General features: G+C 37.1%; 2 protein-coding genes across 4 annotated transcripts in view; both read right to left on the bottom strand.

Annotated features, from left to right (window-relative positions):
- Positions 1–79: 79 nt before the first annotated feature.
- Positions 80–10,991, bottom strand: pglyrp2 (peptidoglycan recognition protein 2). 2 transcript variants are annotated; one of them, XM_073870768.1, is made up of 5 exons: positions 10,644–10,991; positions 5,581–6,426; positions 5,092–5,302; positions 529–823; positions 80–443 (listed from the first exon to the last, which is right to left on the bottom strand). In XM_073870768.1, exons 2-5 carry the CDS (start codon positions 6,401–6,403, stop codon positions 417–419), a joined length of 1,356 nt encoding a protein of 451 aa, XP_073726869.1. In that variant the 5' UTR covers positions 6,404–6,426; positions 10,644–10,991; the 3' UTR covers positions 80–416. The 2 variants fall into 2 exon arrangements, with proteins under 2 accessions (XP_073726869.1, XP_055069944.2); XM_055213969.2 differs by lacking the exon at positions 10,644–10,991 and adding an exon at positions 9,275–9,811.
- Positions 10,992–11,889: 898 nt separating this feature from the next.
- The window catches only part of myh11a (myosin, heavy chain 11a, smooth muscle), a 41,360-nt gene continuing 33,666 nt past the window's right edge, over positions 11,890–19,583 (bottom strand). For both annotated transcript variants that reach the window (XM_055213970.2, XM_073870763.1), the window contains 5 exons: positions 19,274–19,397; positions 18,465–18,673; positions 17,348–17,456; positions 17,081–17,253; positions 11,890–13,069 (listed from right to left, as the gene is read on the bottom strand). In XM_055213970.2, coding sequence (XP_055069945.2) covers positions 12,925–13,069; positions 17,081–17,253; positions 17,348–17,456; positions 18,465–18,673; positions 19,274–19,397 — 760 coding nt within the window. In that variant the 3' untranslated portion in view covers positions 11,890–12,924. The remainder of the gene's footprint in view (positions 13,070–17,080; positions 17,254–17,347; positions 17,457–18,464; positions 18,674–19,273; positions 19,398–19,583) is intronic.

Here is a 19,583-nt window from a genome sequence, read left to right as displayed (position 1 = left end):
ATATATAATTTTAAGTTTGAACTAAAATGGTACGACTGTGACTGGTACACATGTGTATCATCTCATAACGTTATTAAATAATTAAGTTATGATTAAAATAAACAAGTTTGGCAGTTTAACCTAAATACCTGTTATTATCTTCAGTGACAGTTACATTTCCTGTCACAACAGCAGAACTTCCTTTCTCACTTTGGGGCTTGCAATGAACCCACTTCCTGTTGTGGTGAACAACTTGTCAAGCTTTCTTACAAATAAAGTCACATGCACATGCACACTTTTTATTTCTGCACACGTAATGTTTACTCACATTTTGCAACACTATCATTAGTTTAACAAAATTTTGGTGTTTTAGTGCTTTAAATTATATTATTAGACATTATTTCGACAATTATTCACAGGGTGGCATGAAGATGTCCTCATTGGTACTTAAAAGGGTCCATATCCTATGTGAGACACAGAATAATACATCAGTTAGTATGACAGCGTCTAACATAAAAAACGCATCAAATTTTAGTGCCTCCTCCATACTTTGTAGTGTTCCCATGCTTTAATCTCAGAGTACAGGAAGTCCCCCGGGCAAGATGTGTTTACTACTTGTCTGTGTCCCAGCATAGTAAAATTCTCCTGTAGAAATCCATTCTTCACCCCACATTTGATCAAATGGTGCCCCACCAACTCCAAGGTGTAACGGGAGGGTAAATCACTGGTGTAGTTCCCGATAAAAGCGACGCCGTACCCGACCTGATTACGTCCTCTGGTGTGAGCTCCTTGTGACATCCAACCTCGACCTTCGTAGATGTAGCCATCAGACCCGACCACAAAACTTGACATGACCACAAACACATAATACTTACAGGTTACTATACATTAACTGTCATCTTTTAAGCATTCATTCAAAAAGTAAGCAGATTAATGCCGTTTCCTGCTGCAAAGATCGACTTGAAAAGACCAGAATCTACTTCTCGGCTGTTGTTGAGGCAAGGCATAGTCATTCAACAGTTTGGACTTTCATAGATTTCATAAAGGGATGACCTGGTGGACCAGCATTTAAACATTTGGCTTTTTATCAATGTAAATTTTATATTTGTGACATCCCCTGCGAAAAATCACTAAAGAGATGTTTTTAAAGTCTGTGTAAAGTCTGATATTAAATGTGTTCTCAGTTTGTGACACCTCAGAAAAATGTGATTTTAAACACACACAAAAATTATCCAGCACAGAGTTGTCTTTTGTTTGGGAAGTTATCAAAATCTTAAAAAAACAGGCAGGATTCTCTGCTCTTAAACGATGGAGGCGTGGTTTCAGCACAGACAGCAGACACGCCCCCAGGAAAGCCACTAGCAGACACGCCCCCAGGAAAGCTGCCGTCTCTTTTAACTGTCAAATGCCGCTACAACCTGAATGGATGTTTGCGATTTGTGTTAGCGGCGGGGCCATGCTACCGTTTTAGCTCTACTTTTCGAGCTACAGTTTTAGCCCTGCCCAAATAATAATAATTAAATAATTCTGAAATTTGGAAAAACTGTTTAATGGTGTAACTCCATAATTCAGTACTACAGTTTTTGCAACGTGTTTCAGCAAAACATTTCTAACATTTATCTCTGTTAACTGTTAAGCGTTGCCGTCTCGTATACAGGACACCTAAGTTTACATCAATATTGATGTCAATTTTAATCTATCACTACAAACTATATATCGTTGGAAAGGTCTAAGCCTCTAGTATAGACATTTCAACAGTATTTTTATAAAATAAATTATGTAGGGAGAGTAATTGATTCATTTATAAAGAGAGATTGCCTCAAAACATTTATATCCTGCTTAATGTCACTGTCCCGCCAGCTACGTTTACTTCAGTGTTTTGCATGTGAATTCTTATCCAATCGTGACAAACTATATATCGTTTGAAAGCTCTAAGAGTGTAGTTTCCATTTATTATCAGGATTTTGGGAAAGAAATGACATAGTGAGAGCCATTTTTTAAAATACCACAGGTCCACAGGTGGGCCCATGTTGTTGTTAAATATTTGTAACACGAATACCCTATTTAAACCTAAAATATCTTGACAAACTATATATTATTGGAACGCTCTAAAAGTGTAGTTTTCATATTTTATCACCATTTGCGGAATATTATGACGTAGTGAGAATCCGTTTCTAAAATGTCACGGGGCCACAGGTGGACCCAAATAGTTTTTACATATGTATAGCACTAATACCCTATTCAAAATCTGAACAATTTTGACAAACTATATCATTGGAAAGCTCTAAGAGTGTAGTTGTCATATATCATCACCATTTTGAGAACAAAATGACGTAGTGAGAGTCAGTTTCAAAAGGGTCACGGGCCCACATTTAGGCCCAATTTGTTTTTACATTTAACACTAAACCCCTAGCCTGGGTGCCAGCCGATCTTAGCCCCGCCCACCACATTTTGAAAAACGGGAAGATCGGTCTGGCTTTTTCCATTGAAGAGCTACTATGCGAGTCCCAAAACTGGCCGACGAATCAAATTGTGAGGGCGGGCTTTATACGAAGATGGACAGATGATCAACAGTTACGTATCAACCACGTCACCAAAGAGCGCGTGTGTTCAATCTGTTTATGAATGTCTGTTTATGAATCTGTCAATGAAATGGCTGCCGCTGGAGAATTCAGATGTGTGGAATCTGACATTGAGTCTGTTCTAAAAGATATCGACAGAGCATTGATTTAAAAAGAGAAACAGAGAAACGCGATCAAGGCATTTGTTTATGTTTTCGCCGTCCTTCCTACTGGATTCGGCAGAAGTTGGTCGCCCTTATGGAGGACAAAGTTAAAGAAGCAACTGAAATGGGTATCACGGCGATGCAACTCGGCGTGCACGACGAGATGGATATAGTTAGCGGTCGTTGCCAGCTTCTTTTCGGAAGCCCGGAATCGTGACTGCTGAATAAGTGGAGGGACATGCTAGGCTCCGATATTTTTCAAGCCAACGTAATGGGTAGCTATCGTCATGGATGAAGTTCACCTAACGTACAAATGGTAAGAGATAGTCTTACTCTATGACTGTTGTGATATAAATTAAATGTTGTAAACATAGTAGGTGTTGATGTACCTTCGCTAACTCAGACTTAGTATAATTACAATGATGTTAGTATCATTGTAGCGAAATTACTAGCAGTTCGGTCAGGCTGCTAAAGACGCCATTTCAACATAAGTTACACACTCCGTTGCTCTGATTGGTCGTATGTCTATCCAATTGAGTGCAGAGGCATTTTTCGGTTGAGACACGCCTCATAATTTTAGCTCAATGGAGCGGTATCAGACTCAAATTCTGACTAGAATTGAGTATGACAACGTCAGGCTACTAAACCCCTACTCTAAACCTAAAAAATCTTGATAAACTATATATCACTGGAAAGCTCTCAAAATTTAGTTTTTATATTTCAAGGTCATCTGTTGATAGAAATAATGTAGTTTTTTTTTGTTACATGCCCCCCCATAGGAATGCATATTAATTTTCTATATTCATAACACTATATCCTAGTATAAATCTACAAAACATGTTGATAAACTATATCACTGGAAAGCTCTAAGAATGTAGTTTTCATATTTCAAAACATTTTAGCAGTTATAATAATGCAGTGACAGTAATTTATTAATTTATGACAAGAGTATGCAGCAAACCGTTGACACCTACTGGCCAGTGTTGATAAAACCACTAAAAGTGTGACACAAACTTAATTTTTTGTGATTTTAAATTGAAATTTGGATCACACGCTTGAAACATATGGCTTCGTGTTTGCATTATTACTTTTTTGAGATATTTACCTTTTTAATTTTTTTCATAAAATTTATATTTTATTGGATTATGTTTATTTATTTAAAATAAATGTAAACTGCTATAACAACTTTTCTGTTTAATATTTTCAGCTGCTTACACAGTGAAAGACCTTAAATTGTCTTCTTTAAAACAAGACCAAGATTAGGCCACTCAACGTACAGTATTTTAACATTTATCTCATTTTTATTTCTCCTAAGCAATTTTAGGAGACACATCTTAGGGGCTTTTTACACCTGCTCACTTCATGTGTTTTCTGTGATGAGATAGCTATCTGATTTGTTATAACTGTTCCATTTACATTTGGCCACATAAATGCATCTTGTGAAAACGAATATGAATCCGATCTTCTACTCTGGCGGAAAATGCAAATACGCTATTCATCACTCCGCCTTAAAAAATAGGCCAACGTTTATTTAACAAAAGGCAGCACTTACTGTATGTTGTACTACTGTATGTTTGGCGGGAGATGTCCATCTCCTTGCTAGGCATGAGCTTGAGCGCGCAGTATTATCATCAAGTTTGTCATTAGATTTTTTTATTTGTTTTTGTAGTCACTTCATAAAGCAATAAGCATGTCGTCTTTGTTTGTTTGCCTATTTGCCGGATAACTTCCGGGTGACGTGCTTACATTTGGGAGGAGTAAGCGCTGACACGTGGTTTCACCAACCAGATGTATTTTCGTCCCAGACCACCTCCTGAAGTGGTTTGAGCGATCGAATTTAAATCCGTTTGAAAACGTTTTGGAAGGCATTTACACCTGGTCTTTTTACGATCGGATAGCTATCCAATCAGAGAAACCAGGAGTAAATAGCCCCTTAAGGGGGTCGCACACCAGATGCGCAGCTCAGCGCCGCGCTGCGTCAAGTCGCATCTAGGACAACTCAGAGGTATCGTAAACCGGAAGTGCACATTAAATAGCGCGAGCTTCTTCAGATAGCGTCTACTTCAAAATGCAAAATATACGTTAGCAGCTAATGTTAATCGTTAATGATTTGGGACAAATATGAGTGGCGCTCTGTGGCGCGACAGAGATTTAAGCAACTTCCTGAGTCGTAGCTGGGTGGCGAGGACAGACGCCACCTGTCGCCTGGGGGGTGCATATACTCATAGAAAACAATGTGTTAAATTTTTTTAGAACGGCGCAGCGCCGTGCGTCTGGTGTGCAACCCCCTTTAGACTAAGTTGATACTAACTGTAAGTAAAACGCATCTGAGCTGTGAAAAAGCAACCTCTACGAATTAAAAATAATGTAATAGCTGATGGTCGCACCTGTAGCCGATGTCATGCCACTTTCGATCTTTCTGGTGAAACTGTTGCATTGCCCTCATATTTTTGGAACACATCTGGAGGTTTACACAGGGTTTCCTAGGAATCTCTGTGTGGTGAATATAAAGGAAAGGCAGGGGTGGAGACAGGGAATCAAGAGGAACGTGGGGTGGTGCTGCTCCCCATATACATCTTGGAATGATGGTAGGACAGTCTGAAATAGGATACATTTACATTCATGCATAAATTGGCAGATCCTGGTAGAAATGTGTGTAATGCAGTGTAATTAGACTTTTTGCAGAATTAAGAATGCATGAATCTTACACATACTTTATTTTACAGAAAACTTTGTGCTCCACAACTCATATATATTCAAACTTAAATAAATATATATTTAAACGTGATGATGCAGTTTTGGACCCGCTGGCAGGTCCGCAGAGTGTAAGGGTTAATACCAGAGCAAATGATTATAAATTATATGGATTAACTTACCCATATAATGCAGGACAAATTCTCTCATTCCCTTTTCTAAAAGACTTTCTGATGCGATATTCCCTTGCCATCTATAAGTTTGCAAGGCATCCGATACTTTTTTTCGAAGCAATGATGGATTTGTAATGTTGTGAAAATTTTGTCTGCGATAGCGCCCCCTCAGGTGACTGTGGGAAGTGTGATCAAACTCTTCTACGTCGTCTAAGTAATAGCTTTTAAGCAGTTGACTTAATTTTACAACAGAAAGGTGATTCCCAAGTATAGCACCATCCATTCCTCCATGGACCACAGCATCAGTGGCCAAAGATGGCTGTCCTGAAAGAGTGAAAACCATGGGGGTAGATATGCTGTCCCAACAACCATCTGGGCCAAGCAACTTAGCCGTTGTTGAATTTTGAAACTGAAGAAATGATAGGGCTAAATTCTTGGCCAGTGGGAGAAGGTAGTGGTTGTGGTGTCGAACATCGTCCTCTTTAGCTTTTAGGCCATTTTCAATACCAAGAAGGAGGGGGGCAAGGGCAACAGTTGTGCCATCAGGAGTCAGAACGACTCCCTTTTCTTCACGACTATCTGTTATGAAATGATCGTTGGCTTTGCTGAAAAACCTAAAGAGCTTTCTGTTCACATTCAACTTTGCTGTGATGAAACTGTTGTTGGAATCTGTGTAGTGAATGTCGGTGCTATTGTCAGATGATCCTAGAAAACTGGAGGTGATGTTGTCACGTTGGCCTATAGTCTTGCGTAAACCTGACAATAAAGCCAGTGGAGTCAGTCTTGGGTTTAAATCTTCTAAGTGCTGAACAGCAGACACAAAGTGCTCCATAGTCTTCAGATGAACTGCTGTAACTGAAATATGTAATTATTTAAGGGGGCATGTCATCCAAAATTAACCATTTTGTCATTGTTCTGTCTTTATTCATGTTGCTCAAAAACGTATTTTCTTTTTTTGGGGAACATCAAAGGTATCTATAGGCTCAGTCAACATTTACTGTCAAACACTGTAAAAAACTATTTGTTTGTTCAACATAAAACGAACCTGGTTGCATTAAAGCAACACTAAAGAGGTTTTGCTCTTTGCTCCCCCTACAGGTTGGAAGCGGAATTGTCCATTACCACTGTCGTAAATAATTTAGCCTACTGCAGCAAAGTTGTCTCTGATTGGATTGTAGGTCTGTCGTAAAGTAAGTTTTTGTAATTTTCACTCAAACTACAGGAGCGTGACCCGACGGTTGGAAACTTCTTTAGTGCGGTTTTGGCCGATAGAGGGCTGCAAAGCAAATGTTCACCCTGTTTCGAGTGGATGAACGACTGAAACTTTTTTGGGAACGTTATTTTAAGGTAAAAAATTATTTGGTGTTGCTTTAAAAGTTTAAGTTAATTCGACTTTTAAAAGTATTAGTTGACTCAAAAAAGTTGTATGAAAATTGTTGTCAACTAATATTATTTTTTAAGTTGAATTAACTAAAAATTTAAATACAATCAAGTAACTTATGTTTTTAAGTTGAACCAACTTTTTTACAGTGTAGCATCGTTTGTCTATAGACGATTTCATGTGTGTTGTCGCGGTTACGCGTCTGGTCGTAACTTTACTTCCGGTCCTGTTTGTTTAATGGTCAGACTAGTGTCTTAACCGAACACTGGAACAAAGACCTTGAAAAACATTTTGATTTCCTAAAGACGAGGTGAGAGTTTGTTGTTAACATTGTATACATTATAGTACACATTTTACACAGCAACGTTAGCTGAGTGTAGTTTTTTTATATGCTTTAGCTAAAAAATATTAACTACGGTAATCTACTTGTTTATTTAGCTTGTTATCAGAAATAAACTACTCTAAGGACTTGGTTGTTATTGGTTCTTAGCGGAGTTTACCGGAAGTTACGTTTGTTCCACGAAAGGCGTTTGTATATGTTGTTACTGCTGAAACCGTCTATGTTTCAAAAAAAATTTGTCAGCCGATGAGCTGAACCTATTTGACCTAAATTATTTACTTAATAGTTTTAGTAAATATTCAACAATTTAATACCACATTTGCATGTTTCACTTCAAAAACATAGTTTACATAGTTATTAATTTTACCTGTTATTATTTTTACCTTTATTTGGTAACTTTCTTTACGTCTTTCCATCTTTACACACACACACACACACACACACACACACACACACACACGTCTGGATCCGAACTTCACTTCCGGTTTCGTTTTTTAATGGTCTGACTAGTTGCTAAACTGATCTCTTGAACAAATGCCTCATCGAAAATAACAAATGTTTTGGTTTACTAGGTAATCAATGTGTTGTTTTTTGCTTGTTATATAAATAAACTACGTTTAAAGTACTTTGTTGTTATTTATTAGGGGAGTTTACCGGAAGTTACGTGCGGACCGCGACAGCCGCTTGTTTATGTTGTTACTGCTGAAACGGTCTATAGGGGTTTTTAAAGTTTTTTGTCAGCCGAACCCATTTGACCTAAATTTTTTACTTGAGATTTTTAGTAAATATTCAATAATTTAATACCACATTTTTATGTTTAACTTTTAAAACATTTTTTCATTAATTTTTTTAAGTTTTTAATTAAAATTAATTTACATTAGTTATTATTTTGACCTGTTCTTGGACCTTTCTTTTTTTGGTACATCTATCCATTTTTGCATAAGTTCTCAGGTTTTTTATATATTGTAATGTAGTGTAGTTACTAGCCAATCTTTTTTTTAAAGTTGAACCAACTTTTTTACACTGTAGCATCGTTTGTCTATAGGGAATTTCAAAAAATGTTGTCAGCCGAACCCCTTTGATCAAATTTTTTTACTTGAGATTTTTAGTAATTTATAAATAATTTTAAATTTTTATCAATATTGTTTTACATGGTTATTATTATTTTACCTGTTATTGGACCTTTATTTGAAATTTTTCTTTTATCTTTACCTTTGAGGGGCGCGAATTCAAAAAATGTGTTAGCAATGTCTGTGTATTGCTCGTCATGTCAAATTGTGTTTGCGTTGCGTCATGTGAACCATGTGCATCATGCATAATATCAAAACACAAAATTACACATTGGTTTAAGTGAACGAAAGCGTCTCTTTTATCATAAACCCCTTTGAAGCGTCTGCAGCAGACATGTATTTTGACATGAAATGTGATGCACATAAGTTTACATGACACGCCGAACACATATTTTGACATGACGAGCCACACAAATGCTTTTGGTGACGAGCTTCGCATCCTGCATCCTCAATAAAGAAGTCACCGGCCTCCACTGTATCCATTTTGCCAGAGTTCTCAGTTTTTTTTTATATATTGTAGTAGTGTTGTGTAATGGTCACACAACATTTAGACTAATTGAATACCATATAATATATATCAGGATACACGTTTTTAAACATGTCTTGTGTGTGCTCCCACAACATTGTTTTCTACCGGCTGGCTAATTGAAACAGAAGTCTCGCACACAAATAAGGGAAATACAACACTTTCTTCCGCTTTCAAAAATTAGGTGGACACACTTTACCATAATAAAAACAATGCGTACTTTTAGGGCACAGAACAACCAGGCAAATTGTAAAACTGCGGAATATTGTGTTGACTACCCCTTTAAGAAACAATGCAATTTTAGAATCATAAAATGAAAATAACCAAATTTATATAACTACAATATACATTATAAAACATATAATCACTAATTATAGCTTGCTTACCAGTATTCTGAATGCCTAAGCATATTCCAGTCATAGTAATAATCCATAGTGCTCCTTGTATCTTGCTCATTACTGTCACTATTCAGTGTATCACACTAAAGTGCTAGACTTGTAGTATGCAAATGAGTCAAACCTCAGATAGTATATTACAGTTGTGCTCTTCTTGGTCAGCGTGAAATGTAAGGGATTACACGTGTGATGTTTTACGTGTGTATGTACCTTGGCTTGATGTCAAAGTGAGTAAAGGTCTTCCCCATAACCTGAATTTAACTACAAATATTGATTTTTGGATGGCAGTGAATGACAAATATGTTTGTTGTGAGTTTTACTGGAAACGAGGAAAGGTCATGTTAAGATTTAAGAAATGTATGGTATATAATGTCACAGCAAAACAGTAAAGATGTGCATGCAGTTTAAAGCCTGTGGAGAAATTTGTAGCTACTGCATTGATATCCGAAAACAGCAAAGGCATTGTGCTGTTGAAGTCCTTCCCTCTTGTGGCCAAGAGAAGCAAGAGCAATTGACCCTGAAAATATGAAACGTGAAAAGCGAAACAGCAGCTATTATTTCTCAATATATGTATGGTTATCACATGACCTCAAAATCATAATGTTGTCACATGTGATTGACATCCAATTTAGTAGCCAAGTGTTATTAGGAAAAAATGGTTTGCATTTTTAATTCAATTTTGTGTAATTATCTTATTTTTGTCTTTATAGATCATTTAACCATTTAGCAAATGGCATCTTCTAGTTCATTCATCACATTGAAAACTAATTGCATTGTGGGATGCATTTTCTGTGCACAAATGTATCATGCTATTCACAGGGTTTCCACAAGGCCCTGGGATGCTTTTGAAAATATACATACATAGATACATACAGGTCATTGAAAGTGCTTGAATCTATTTTATGCAACTAGTTTTCTGGAAAAAATCTAGATTATTCCCTGTGTAGTGTAGGATAATATCATAAAAATTCTACACTTTTTAAGCAAACGTGCTAAACTATCTAAAAATATTTTAGATAGCGATATACTTCCTGGCTCCTGCGTCACCGTCTTTGTCATTAAGCCTCACCATTGGTTGAATTTGATATACACATTCAGACGCCCTTACCCTTGGAGGCGTCCCCAAAGTATGTCACTGCAGTGATGCAGTGCGAGTTCCCTCAAAAGGGAACTGTAACATTGTATCTTAAAAGGTAACACAATGTAACCTTGCTCTCACTTGAAATGTGTCCCCCCCACATTTAGTCCTTGAATTTGAGTGTATTGGACCTGGAAAATCCTTGAAAGGTCCAATCCTTGAAATTTGAAGTTAAAGGATTAGTCAATTTTCTTAAAAGAAAAATCCTGATAATTTACTCACCACCATGTCATCCAAAATGTTGATGTCTATCTTTGTTCAGTCAAGAAGAAATTATGTTTTTTGAGGAAAACATTGCAGGATTTTTCTAATTTTAATGGACTTTAATAGAACCCAACATTTAATACTTAACTCAACACTTAACAGTTTTTTTCAACGGAGTTTCAAAGGACTATAAACAATCTCAAACGAGGCATAAGGGTCTTATCTAGCAAAACGATTGTCATTTTTGACAAGAAAAATAAAAAATATGTAATTTTAAACCACAACTTTTCGTCTTGGTCCGGTCGAGCGCGACCTAACGTAAATGCGTAGTGACGTAGGGAGGTCACGTGTTACATATTTAAAACGCACATTTGCGGACCATTGTAAACAACAAACTGCCACAAAGACATTAATTAGTATCATTGACATACAACAACGTCGGAACGGTCCTCTTTCTCAACACATGTAAAGACTGGGGCGGAGTTTTGCGTTCGTCCTCTGTGACCTCTTGACGTGATGACGTATTGCGTCGGGTCAGGCTAGTACATCACGACCAGATCTAGAGGAGAAGTTGTGCATTAAAAGTGTATATTTGTCATTTTTCTTGTCAAAAATGACAATCGTTTTGCTAGATAAGACCCTTATGCCTCGTTTGGGATTGTTTATAGTCCTTTGAAACTCTGTTGAAAAAAACTGTTATGTGTTGAGTTAAGTATTAAATGTTGGGTTCTATTAAAGTCCATTAAAATGAGAAAAATCCTGCAATGTTTTCCTCAAAAAACATAAGTTCTTCTCGACTGAACAAAGAAAGACATCAACATTTTGGATGACATGGTGGTGAGTAAATTATCGGGATTTTTCTTTTAAGAAAATGGACTAATCCTTTAACTAAGGTGTGGGAACCCTGTGTTCAGGTACACTCTAAAAATGCTGGGATATTTTGAACCCAGCGTTTGGTCAAAAAGTTGCTGGAACGTTTTAACCCAAAATGCTGAAATGTTTTACCCATTGTCCAGTCCGATTTCACATTTTCTGGGTTATTTTAACCTAATGGCTGGGTTTGTCCCTTTTTGACCCAGTGGTTGAAAAAATAATTTGGATACATTTGCATACTGTGCATATAGTACACATACAGAATAATGCTGAAATAGCATGCTTTAACTCCTTAGATTCGTGAGGTTTTCCTAATGGCTAAGTTTGTTTAGTATAAACGAATACATTTATTATCAAATAAATAATTAGCAAATCACGACAAAACACCAAAAACATTTTTCTGACTTTATTTCAAGTGCATGTGGTTTCACAAATAGATAGAACTGCATATACGTGACCTACTGTCGATGTAAATTCCTTGTGACAAGTGAAATTGTTGGGAAGATAAAGCTTTACATATATATTTATTTATATAATTTTACATTCCTTCACAGGCAATGTCTGCCAATAGACAACTATTCGACAGGATATTTGTTGTTTTTACTTTGTCTATTTTAAATATGAAAACATTTGTAGGAGTAGTAAACTATTACATGAATAAGTTCGAGAAGTATATAATATAATACTTATGGCAAACATTCATAAAGAAAATAAAAGCTAATCAAATTGCTTAGTTTTTCAAGGTATCTGATTGTATGATCGCCCAAACTATAGCTCTGTACAAATGTAAAGGTTATGAGAAATATACGTTTTTAGAATTAAACTTAAACCTAGGCCTTTTCTTTATCCTAAACAATGCAGACTACTACATCAACAATTACATTAACCTCTGATGTCTTCATTTTGGTTTGGCTAGTTTTGGAATATATATAAAATCAAAGGTCCTGTTTTAGGTATTACTCTGCCTCTTGATAAACATCTAAAACATCAATGTTGGGAAAAATTCATCCAAAAATCCTATTTAATTGCTAACCAATCTGTATATATCACAGCAATACAATGCGAAATAAATGAGACCGTGCAGTATAATGTAGTTTGAGGACAGTTGCAGCACAAAACAGTGAACAGCCATTTACCCGCAATTAATTAAAATAAAAACAGATGTTTTACCCAAGGGAGGGTAAATATTAGCTCTTAAGACCACCAGATTTTATTCAGACAACCAAGTATGAGCTTTATGGTGCCAAATAGGTCAATGCAAAAGGTAAGATTGTGATGAATAAAGAGAAACCGAAGAGCGGTGCTTGGTTGCAGTCGACAAACAAAACATAATGATCATCTTAATAATAACCCAACCTTGTAAAATTTCTTTGATAAGGTCTTTTAAAGATAAGAGTAACATGTCTGGAGAGCATGACGAAGGCTTTTAATCGCTAGCTTTGGTTCCGTTGTAGTCGCCCTGCATGTCTATGTCATCCTCCGCTGCATCAGAGCTGTCAATCATTCCCCGCCGGCTGCCACCTCCAGTGCGTCTCGGTGTGCTGCTGAAGGATGATGGTTCATTGCCTCGCCTGAAATATTATGACAAATTTTCAGCATAAAAGCAGTGTTAAAGGGGATATATCATGAAAATTTGACTTTTTCCATGTTTAGGTGCTATATAATTGGGTCCCCGGTGGTTTTATCTACCTAGAAAATGTGAAAAAGATCAACCCAGTAACTTAGTTTTGGTAAACCATTCTCTGCAAGCATGTGGAAAAAATAGGTAATTGAGATTTGTCTCCCCTTGTGATTTCATAAGGGGATCTTATTATAATAATACCAAGGCACTGCCATTTAGTGCAGAGGGGGAGAGAGGGAGAGAGAGAGAGAAAGAGAGAGAGAAAACAATTGACAGCACAATTGTTTGCATTTCATCAGCTAATTTTCATTTAACAGGACACACCCAAAAACCCAATTTTTACTCACACCTACAAAGTGGCAATTTGTAACATGTTATAATAAATTATCTATATGGTATTTTGAGGTAAAACTTCACACATGTACTCTGGGGACAGCTAAGATTAATTTAACATCTTAAAAGATGCTTGTAAAATGTCCCCTTTAAGGACACATTGTCTCTTACTGTGGGTTGCTTGGGTATCTGGTACATCCTTAGATAGCACCTTTAATAAAGATGTTCTTAAGTGCAGCTGTATTTGTACAAATGTGCACCTGCAATGCACTCTTAGGGGGTGTGCACACCAAGGCGTTTACGTCGGCTGGTGTACGTTTTCAATTGTTTACAATGGAAGCGCCACATATTTCTAAAACGCCAGCTGCTGACATTTTTCCCTTACCGCGTTCAGCGCCCAGAGTTAAAAAATGTCCAACTTTGGGTGAAACGTTCAGCCCGTCAATGTCACTTCGCATTCAGCCATCCAATCACAGTGGAGGAGGGGAGGGATAAATATCACAACAACCAACTGGCGCATCGTTCAACGACTGATAAAGCTGAAGTGTCATAGCAACCAAAGCGCTGAGCTGAAAAAATGCCAGCAAGCGCCCGCAGTTGGCATCCGCTTGCCGTTTCAGCCACATTTATGTGCTTTGGTGTACACGCCCCCTTACATCTTACTGAGGGTTTACACCAGCCGCGTTTGAGGTGTCAAATTCGCGTCTAGTTTGCCGCTTGAAGATTTTGAGTTTACTCGCTTCATTCGTGCGTGAAAGCTGTGCGTGAAATTATAGTCATTGAGACATTCACGCGGAAATCATGGGAGGGGCTTCTGCGACTCCGCTCACTTCCTGTAATCACGTCACTACTAAAGCAAGCTCCTGATTGGTTAATGCGGCGTGTTATTTTTGCCAAAGTTCACATTTTTTAACCTGCGTGTTTCCCGCAGCAACGCTAAATTTGCGCCATTCGCGCGAATTAGGCGGAACCGCGTGTACCGCACCACTCTAAATGCCTCATTCGCGCCGCAAAACCTCCAGACGCGCGTCAACGTGTTTTCACATTGACTTAACATTAAAATCACTCGCGCTTGACGCCTCTACCGTGGCTGGTGTGAACGCAGCATAACAGCATCATATTGTGAAGACATACCACCACAATACAGCCTTTACAGTGAAAAACGGTACAGTAGATATCAGTTCAGGTTTGTTAAAGGTTTCAGGCAGTGCTTTTACCTCATTTGTGAACCTGTAAATGGGCTAAATGAGGTTGGTTCGGAAAACTGAACCATGCGTAGAGACAGAGGGAAATATGGTCCATCTTTTAAATATTACGTTGAACCTTATTGTACAAATGTAAGATAAGAAGTAGTGTACTATACTGCCCTACAAAGGCTAAGTGCAGTAACTACGCAAACACTAAAAACCGAGAAAAATGCCCTTAAAGTTTTTTACACCAGCCAGTTAAACATGTTACTGCAATTTTGGTAGACACGTTTCTCTAAAATGGGACAAAATTGAACCAGGAGACCTTGTCACAAGACACAACAGATCTCACAAAGCCCATTTCAACTCTTAACTTAATTTTGACCAAATGCGTAGTTACTGTGCTTTGGCTTTGTAGGGCAGTATAGCCAAGTGTACTAAATACTATAACAGATTAGTATAATAAATTAGGTCCAAAGTGATTATTATTTTTATGAAAGCATTGATGATACACAGTATTGTGCAAAAGAATCAGGCCACCACCAGGTTTAAAGGGCACCTATTATGCCCATTTTAACAAGATGTAATATAAGTCTCAGGTGTGCCTAGAATGTGTCTGTGAAGTTTCAGCTCAAAATACCCCATAGATCATGTATTATAGCATGCTAAAAATACCCCTATTTGGGTGGAGGCAGTGTACCTTTAAATGCAAATGAGCTACAACTCCTTACTCGCTTACTAAAAGAGACAGCACTTTCAGTTCAAATAGAACTGATTACTGGCAGACCATGTACAACTCACTGAGGGAGGAAACTATGGTAATTCAGGACTGTCAGTTAGTGGCCGTGGGGCGGGCTTTATCAGTGTGACATCACATTAACAAGAGAATCGAAACAGGATGTCTAATGAGACAGCTTTGGTTTAATGGGGATTAAAAAAGAACTGCCAACACACACTGCCAACGTGCATTTATGTATTTATAAGTTTTAATGACCATTCATATTAATTTATTAATATGATTTTTTTGCTCTTATTATTAAAACACAAACAGAAAATACAATAAATATGTATACAAAATGTAGAAAAAATTATTCTTTAGGCAAAGTCAGTATTTTGTGTAACCGCTCTTGGCACTAAACGCATTTTTTATTTTTTTAGGAGACTGAAGTCGATAGATTAGAATTAAAAATAGAAATTATGATTAGGAGAGCCTGCGGGTTCAAGTAAAAGGGAAGGTAACATTAAACGCTTGTCACTTTAGCTTTTAGTTTTATTTTAATGTTAATACCGCATATAAATTTTCTATGTTTTCTGTTTGTATTTGACTAAGAAATAATATGCTCGACTATACCATTGCAAAAACACAAATCTAATGGTGGCCTTAGACTTTTGCACAGTACTGCACATACAGGTATAATGCTGATAAATTTGCTAAATTTTTGAATTTGTAAGAATCATAATTTTAAGCATTAACCATTTTATAAAAACAGTAAGGTTCAGGAGGCTGTGCTATATTGTAAATATGAATATGCCTTATGCTTTTGCCACATAACTGTAGTGTTATTCACACGCAATGGCCTCCCTGTACATAATATGATAAGTTTCACAGTTTGCTTGTCTTTAGTGTATAAGAAACCATATTTCACTCTTTTCGGCAAGAAACATATTTGTGACGGGTGAAAGAAAAGCTCTGTGAAAAGTATAACGACTATGTCAACTTTTCAGCACAGAGGTACCTGCATAGTCACTGTGTGGGTTCTGGATTGCCTCTGTAACAGAGATAGACAATCTTCGGTTTGCGTAAATGGATACGATTTGGGCTGCGCTAACTTAGGCGATGCTACTAATGCTGTGGTCAAATCAGACTTTCAGCATGTGAAAGATTCACATAGACCCCTGCAGACCACTAGACATATGGGCAGCAACTGTTTATGATATAATGCACTAAAGTGTTAATTTTGTTTTATTCGCACATCATAGATTCTTACGTGCTTGCATCATTAAAGGGCTAGTTCAGCGAATAATGAAAATTACCCGAGGGGCAACCTTCTGATTTCTCTGATGAAGCCAATACGGAAGTGACTTAAACTGCAATTCATCGACTGGCCACTAGAGGCTGGCTCCAAAAGGGAGTCAATTCCCATAGACCTCCATGTTAAAATGCCCAACTTTACAGTATAGAAAATAATATGTTTACAGCTTGGTACAAAAACAGCATTCACATTAATGGAAGTAAATGAAACAAAACGTCCCGTGTGGCTATGGCATTAAGAAGCGATATTCAATCCTCTAACCCTAATCAAACAAACCTGACAATTATATGCAGGTGGGTTGGAATTAAGCTCTGCAGGAGCAGGAGTAAAATCCACCTTATAAAGGCAGAAAAATCGAGAATTTTATACTTTTTGGTGCACTGAGCCACTGAGGAACTTCACGCATACCGGAGTTTGCTCTTGAGGGAAGTGACCTCGCGGCTCATGGTGTCATTGGCCTCCGTGGCCTCATCCAGCTCCCGCTGAAGCTTTCTGCGAGCGGCAGTGATTCGCTGGGACTCCTCCTCGCTCTCCTCCAGCTGCCTCTTTAACTGCTTGACACGAACATTGGCCTTGTCCGCCTGAGATCAAAAGAAAACACCATACTCGTATACACTCTATACATATATTCGGAATATTTTATTTTATAATAAATATGAAAACTTGCAGGATCACCTGATCTTTGTATTGTTCTGCCTGTTTTCGTTCTTCCTCCACTTGGGTCATCAAATCTTTCAGTTTCTTGTCTTTCTGACGATTCGCCTTCGCTGTGTTCTGCTTTTCTCTGCGTTAGACAAACGTTATAAACAAATTGTAGCAAACAAGACAGGTAACTATGGGTAGATGATATATTTGTACCTTTATTTTAAAATCACGTTATTCCAAAAAACTTACATATGTCATACATTTCATAGATGCTTTTAAAGGGATAGTTCACCCAAAAATGAAAATTCTGTCATCATTTACTCACTCTCACGTTGTTACCAACCTGTATAAATTTCTTTGTTCTGATGAACACGAAGGACTATATTTTGAGGAATGTTTGTAACGAAACACATTGACTTCCATACAGTGTTGGGTAAGTTACTCAAAAAAAGTAATTAATTACTAGTTACTAATTACATCTTCAATCATGTAATTAGATTACTTTACAAATTACTCTCTACAAAAAGTATTTAATTACTTATTACTAATTACTTTCTAAATCCTATTTAGTACATGATACAAGGATAAGCTTGAAATGGTTCGAATAAATAATATATAAAAGTACATCAATTATTCTGGTCCCACTTTAGGGTCCAATTCTCTCTATTAACTAACTATTAACTACTTTTGCCTCAATATACTCCAACAACTAATACTAAAGAAGTTATACATTTTAGGTATTGGTAGAAATGGGAAGGGTTAAGGATGTAGAATAAGGTTTTGCAGAATCAGGCATTAATATGTGCTATTAAGTATTAATAAACAGCCAGCATCTCATTAATATTAATGCTAATAATCAACCAGTTAATAGTGAGAATTGTAAACTTAAACCATGTTAAATCCACTATTGTATTATAGTATATATAATTGTTTAGAGTCCATACACAGTATTTAGTTACATCAGAAGTAACTGTAATTAGATTACAAGAAAAATAAGAGTAATCCCTTACTTTACTTTTTCAAAAGTAATTTAATTACAGTAACTAATTACTTAGTAACTAGTTACACCCAACACTGCTTCCATAGTATTTTTTTCCTACTATGAATGTCAATGGGGTTTCTGATCTACAGTATAAGAAACACTTGCCTGCTCTCCTGGTCAAGTTGTTCCTCAAGTTGGGCGACTTTGGCCTCGAGAGCAGAGATGGAGGACTTAAATTTGGATTTGACTTGGTTCTCCATTTCCTGAAGTTTAGCCTTCAGCTCTTTATTCTGTCTCTCCATCAGCTGCCTGGCGCTCTCGTTCTTCTGGGATGTGCTGCGTTCGGCCTGGAGCTCAGTGGTAAGTTGGTCAACCTGGAAGATGGGAAAACATATTTGAGGAAGTTACATGAAACATTGAAAAAAAGTGGGTTCTTAGTCCATAATTATGGGAAAATTCACCTAAAAATGAAAAGTGTATCATCATTTACTCACCTTTATGTTGTCCTAAACCTATATGAGTTTCTTTATTCTGTTCAACCAAAAAGAAGACATTTTGACAAATAAGGTTAACCACACATTTGACTCTACCCATTGACTTCCATAGTAGGAAAAACAAATACTATGAAAGTCGATTGGTACCTTCAACTGTGCAGTCAACCCCATCCATCAAAATATCTTCCATTGTGTTCAACAGAATATAGAAACTGTGAGTAAATGATAACAACATTTTTATATTTGGGTGAACTATCCCTTTAATCACCTCAGGAACCTCAGGAAAACTTATTTGTAGTGACAAAAGGTTCTGCAGACTATAAAAATGTTAAAAAGAAATGGTTCTCTATATGGCATTGCTGTGAGAAACCTTTTAGCACCTTATTTTTAGGAGTGTATGGTTTCATACAGTTTCCATAGCAACTAATGACTGTGTTTGGATCTATATTACATATTATCCCAATATATCATATTATGTACCTGCTGGGCACTCTTCCTTAGTCTATCATTGAGCATCTCCATATTTCCTTGCTCTTCTTCCAGCTCCTCCTCCAGCTGTTGGATCTTCGCTTCAAGACGTCGCTTCTCATCAGACAGCGCAGACCTTTATGGTTGAGTCATGCCACATATTAGAGTTTTAATCTAATTATCAGCTTCTGTCCACCAGAATATATTAAGATCACATGGGTGTGCCGTAAAACTGAGAAACAAACTATGTTGGTACTTTATGTCTACTGTAAGGGCTAAAATGTGAGAAATTTCACATAACTGAAGTCTAGAGCTGCACAAA

This window comes from Misgurnus anguillicaudatus, chromosome 8 (genome assembly GCF_027580225.2).
Source record: "Misgurnus anguillicaudatus chromosome 8, ASM2758022v2, whole genome shotgun sequence".
NCBI lineage: Eukaryota > Metazoa > Chordata > Actinopteri > Cypriniformes > Cobitidae > Misgurnus > Misgurnus anguillicaudatus.
Note: the sequence above shows the minus strand (reverse complement) of the source record. Positions and strands in the feature narration are given on the sequence as shown.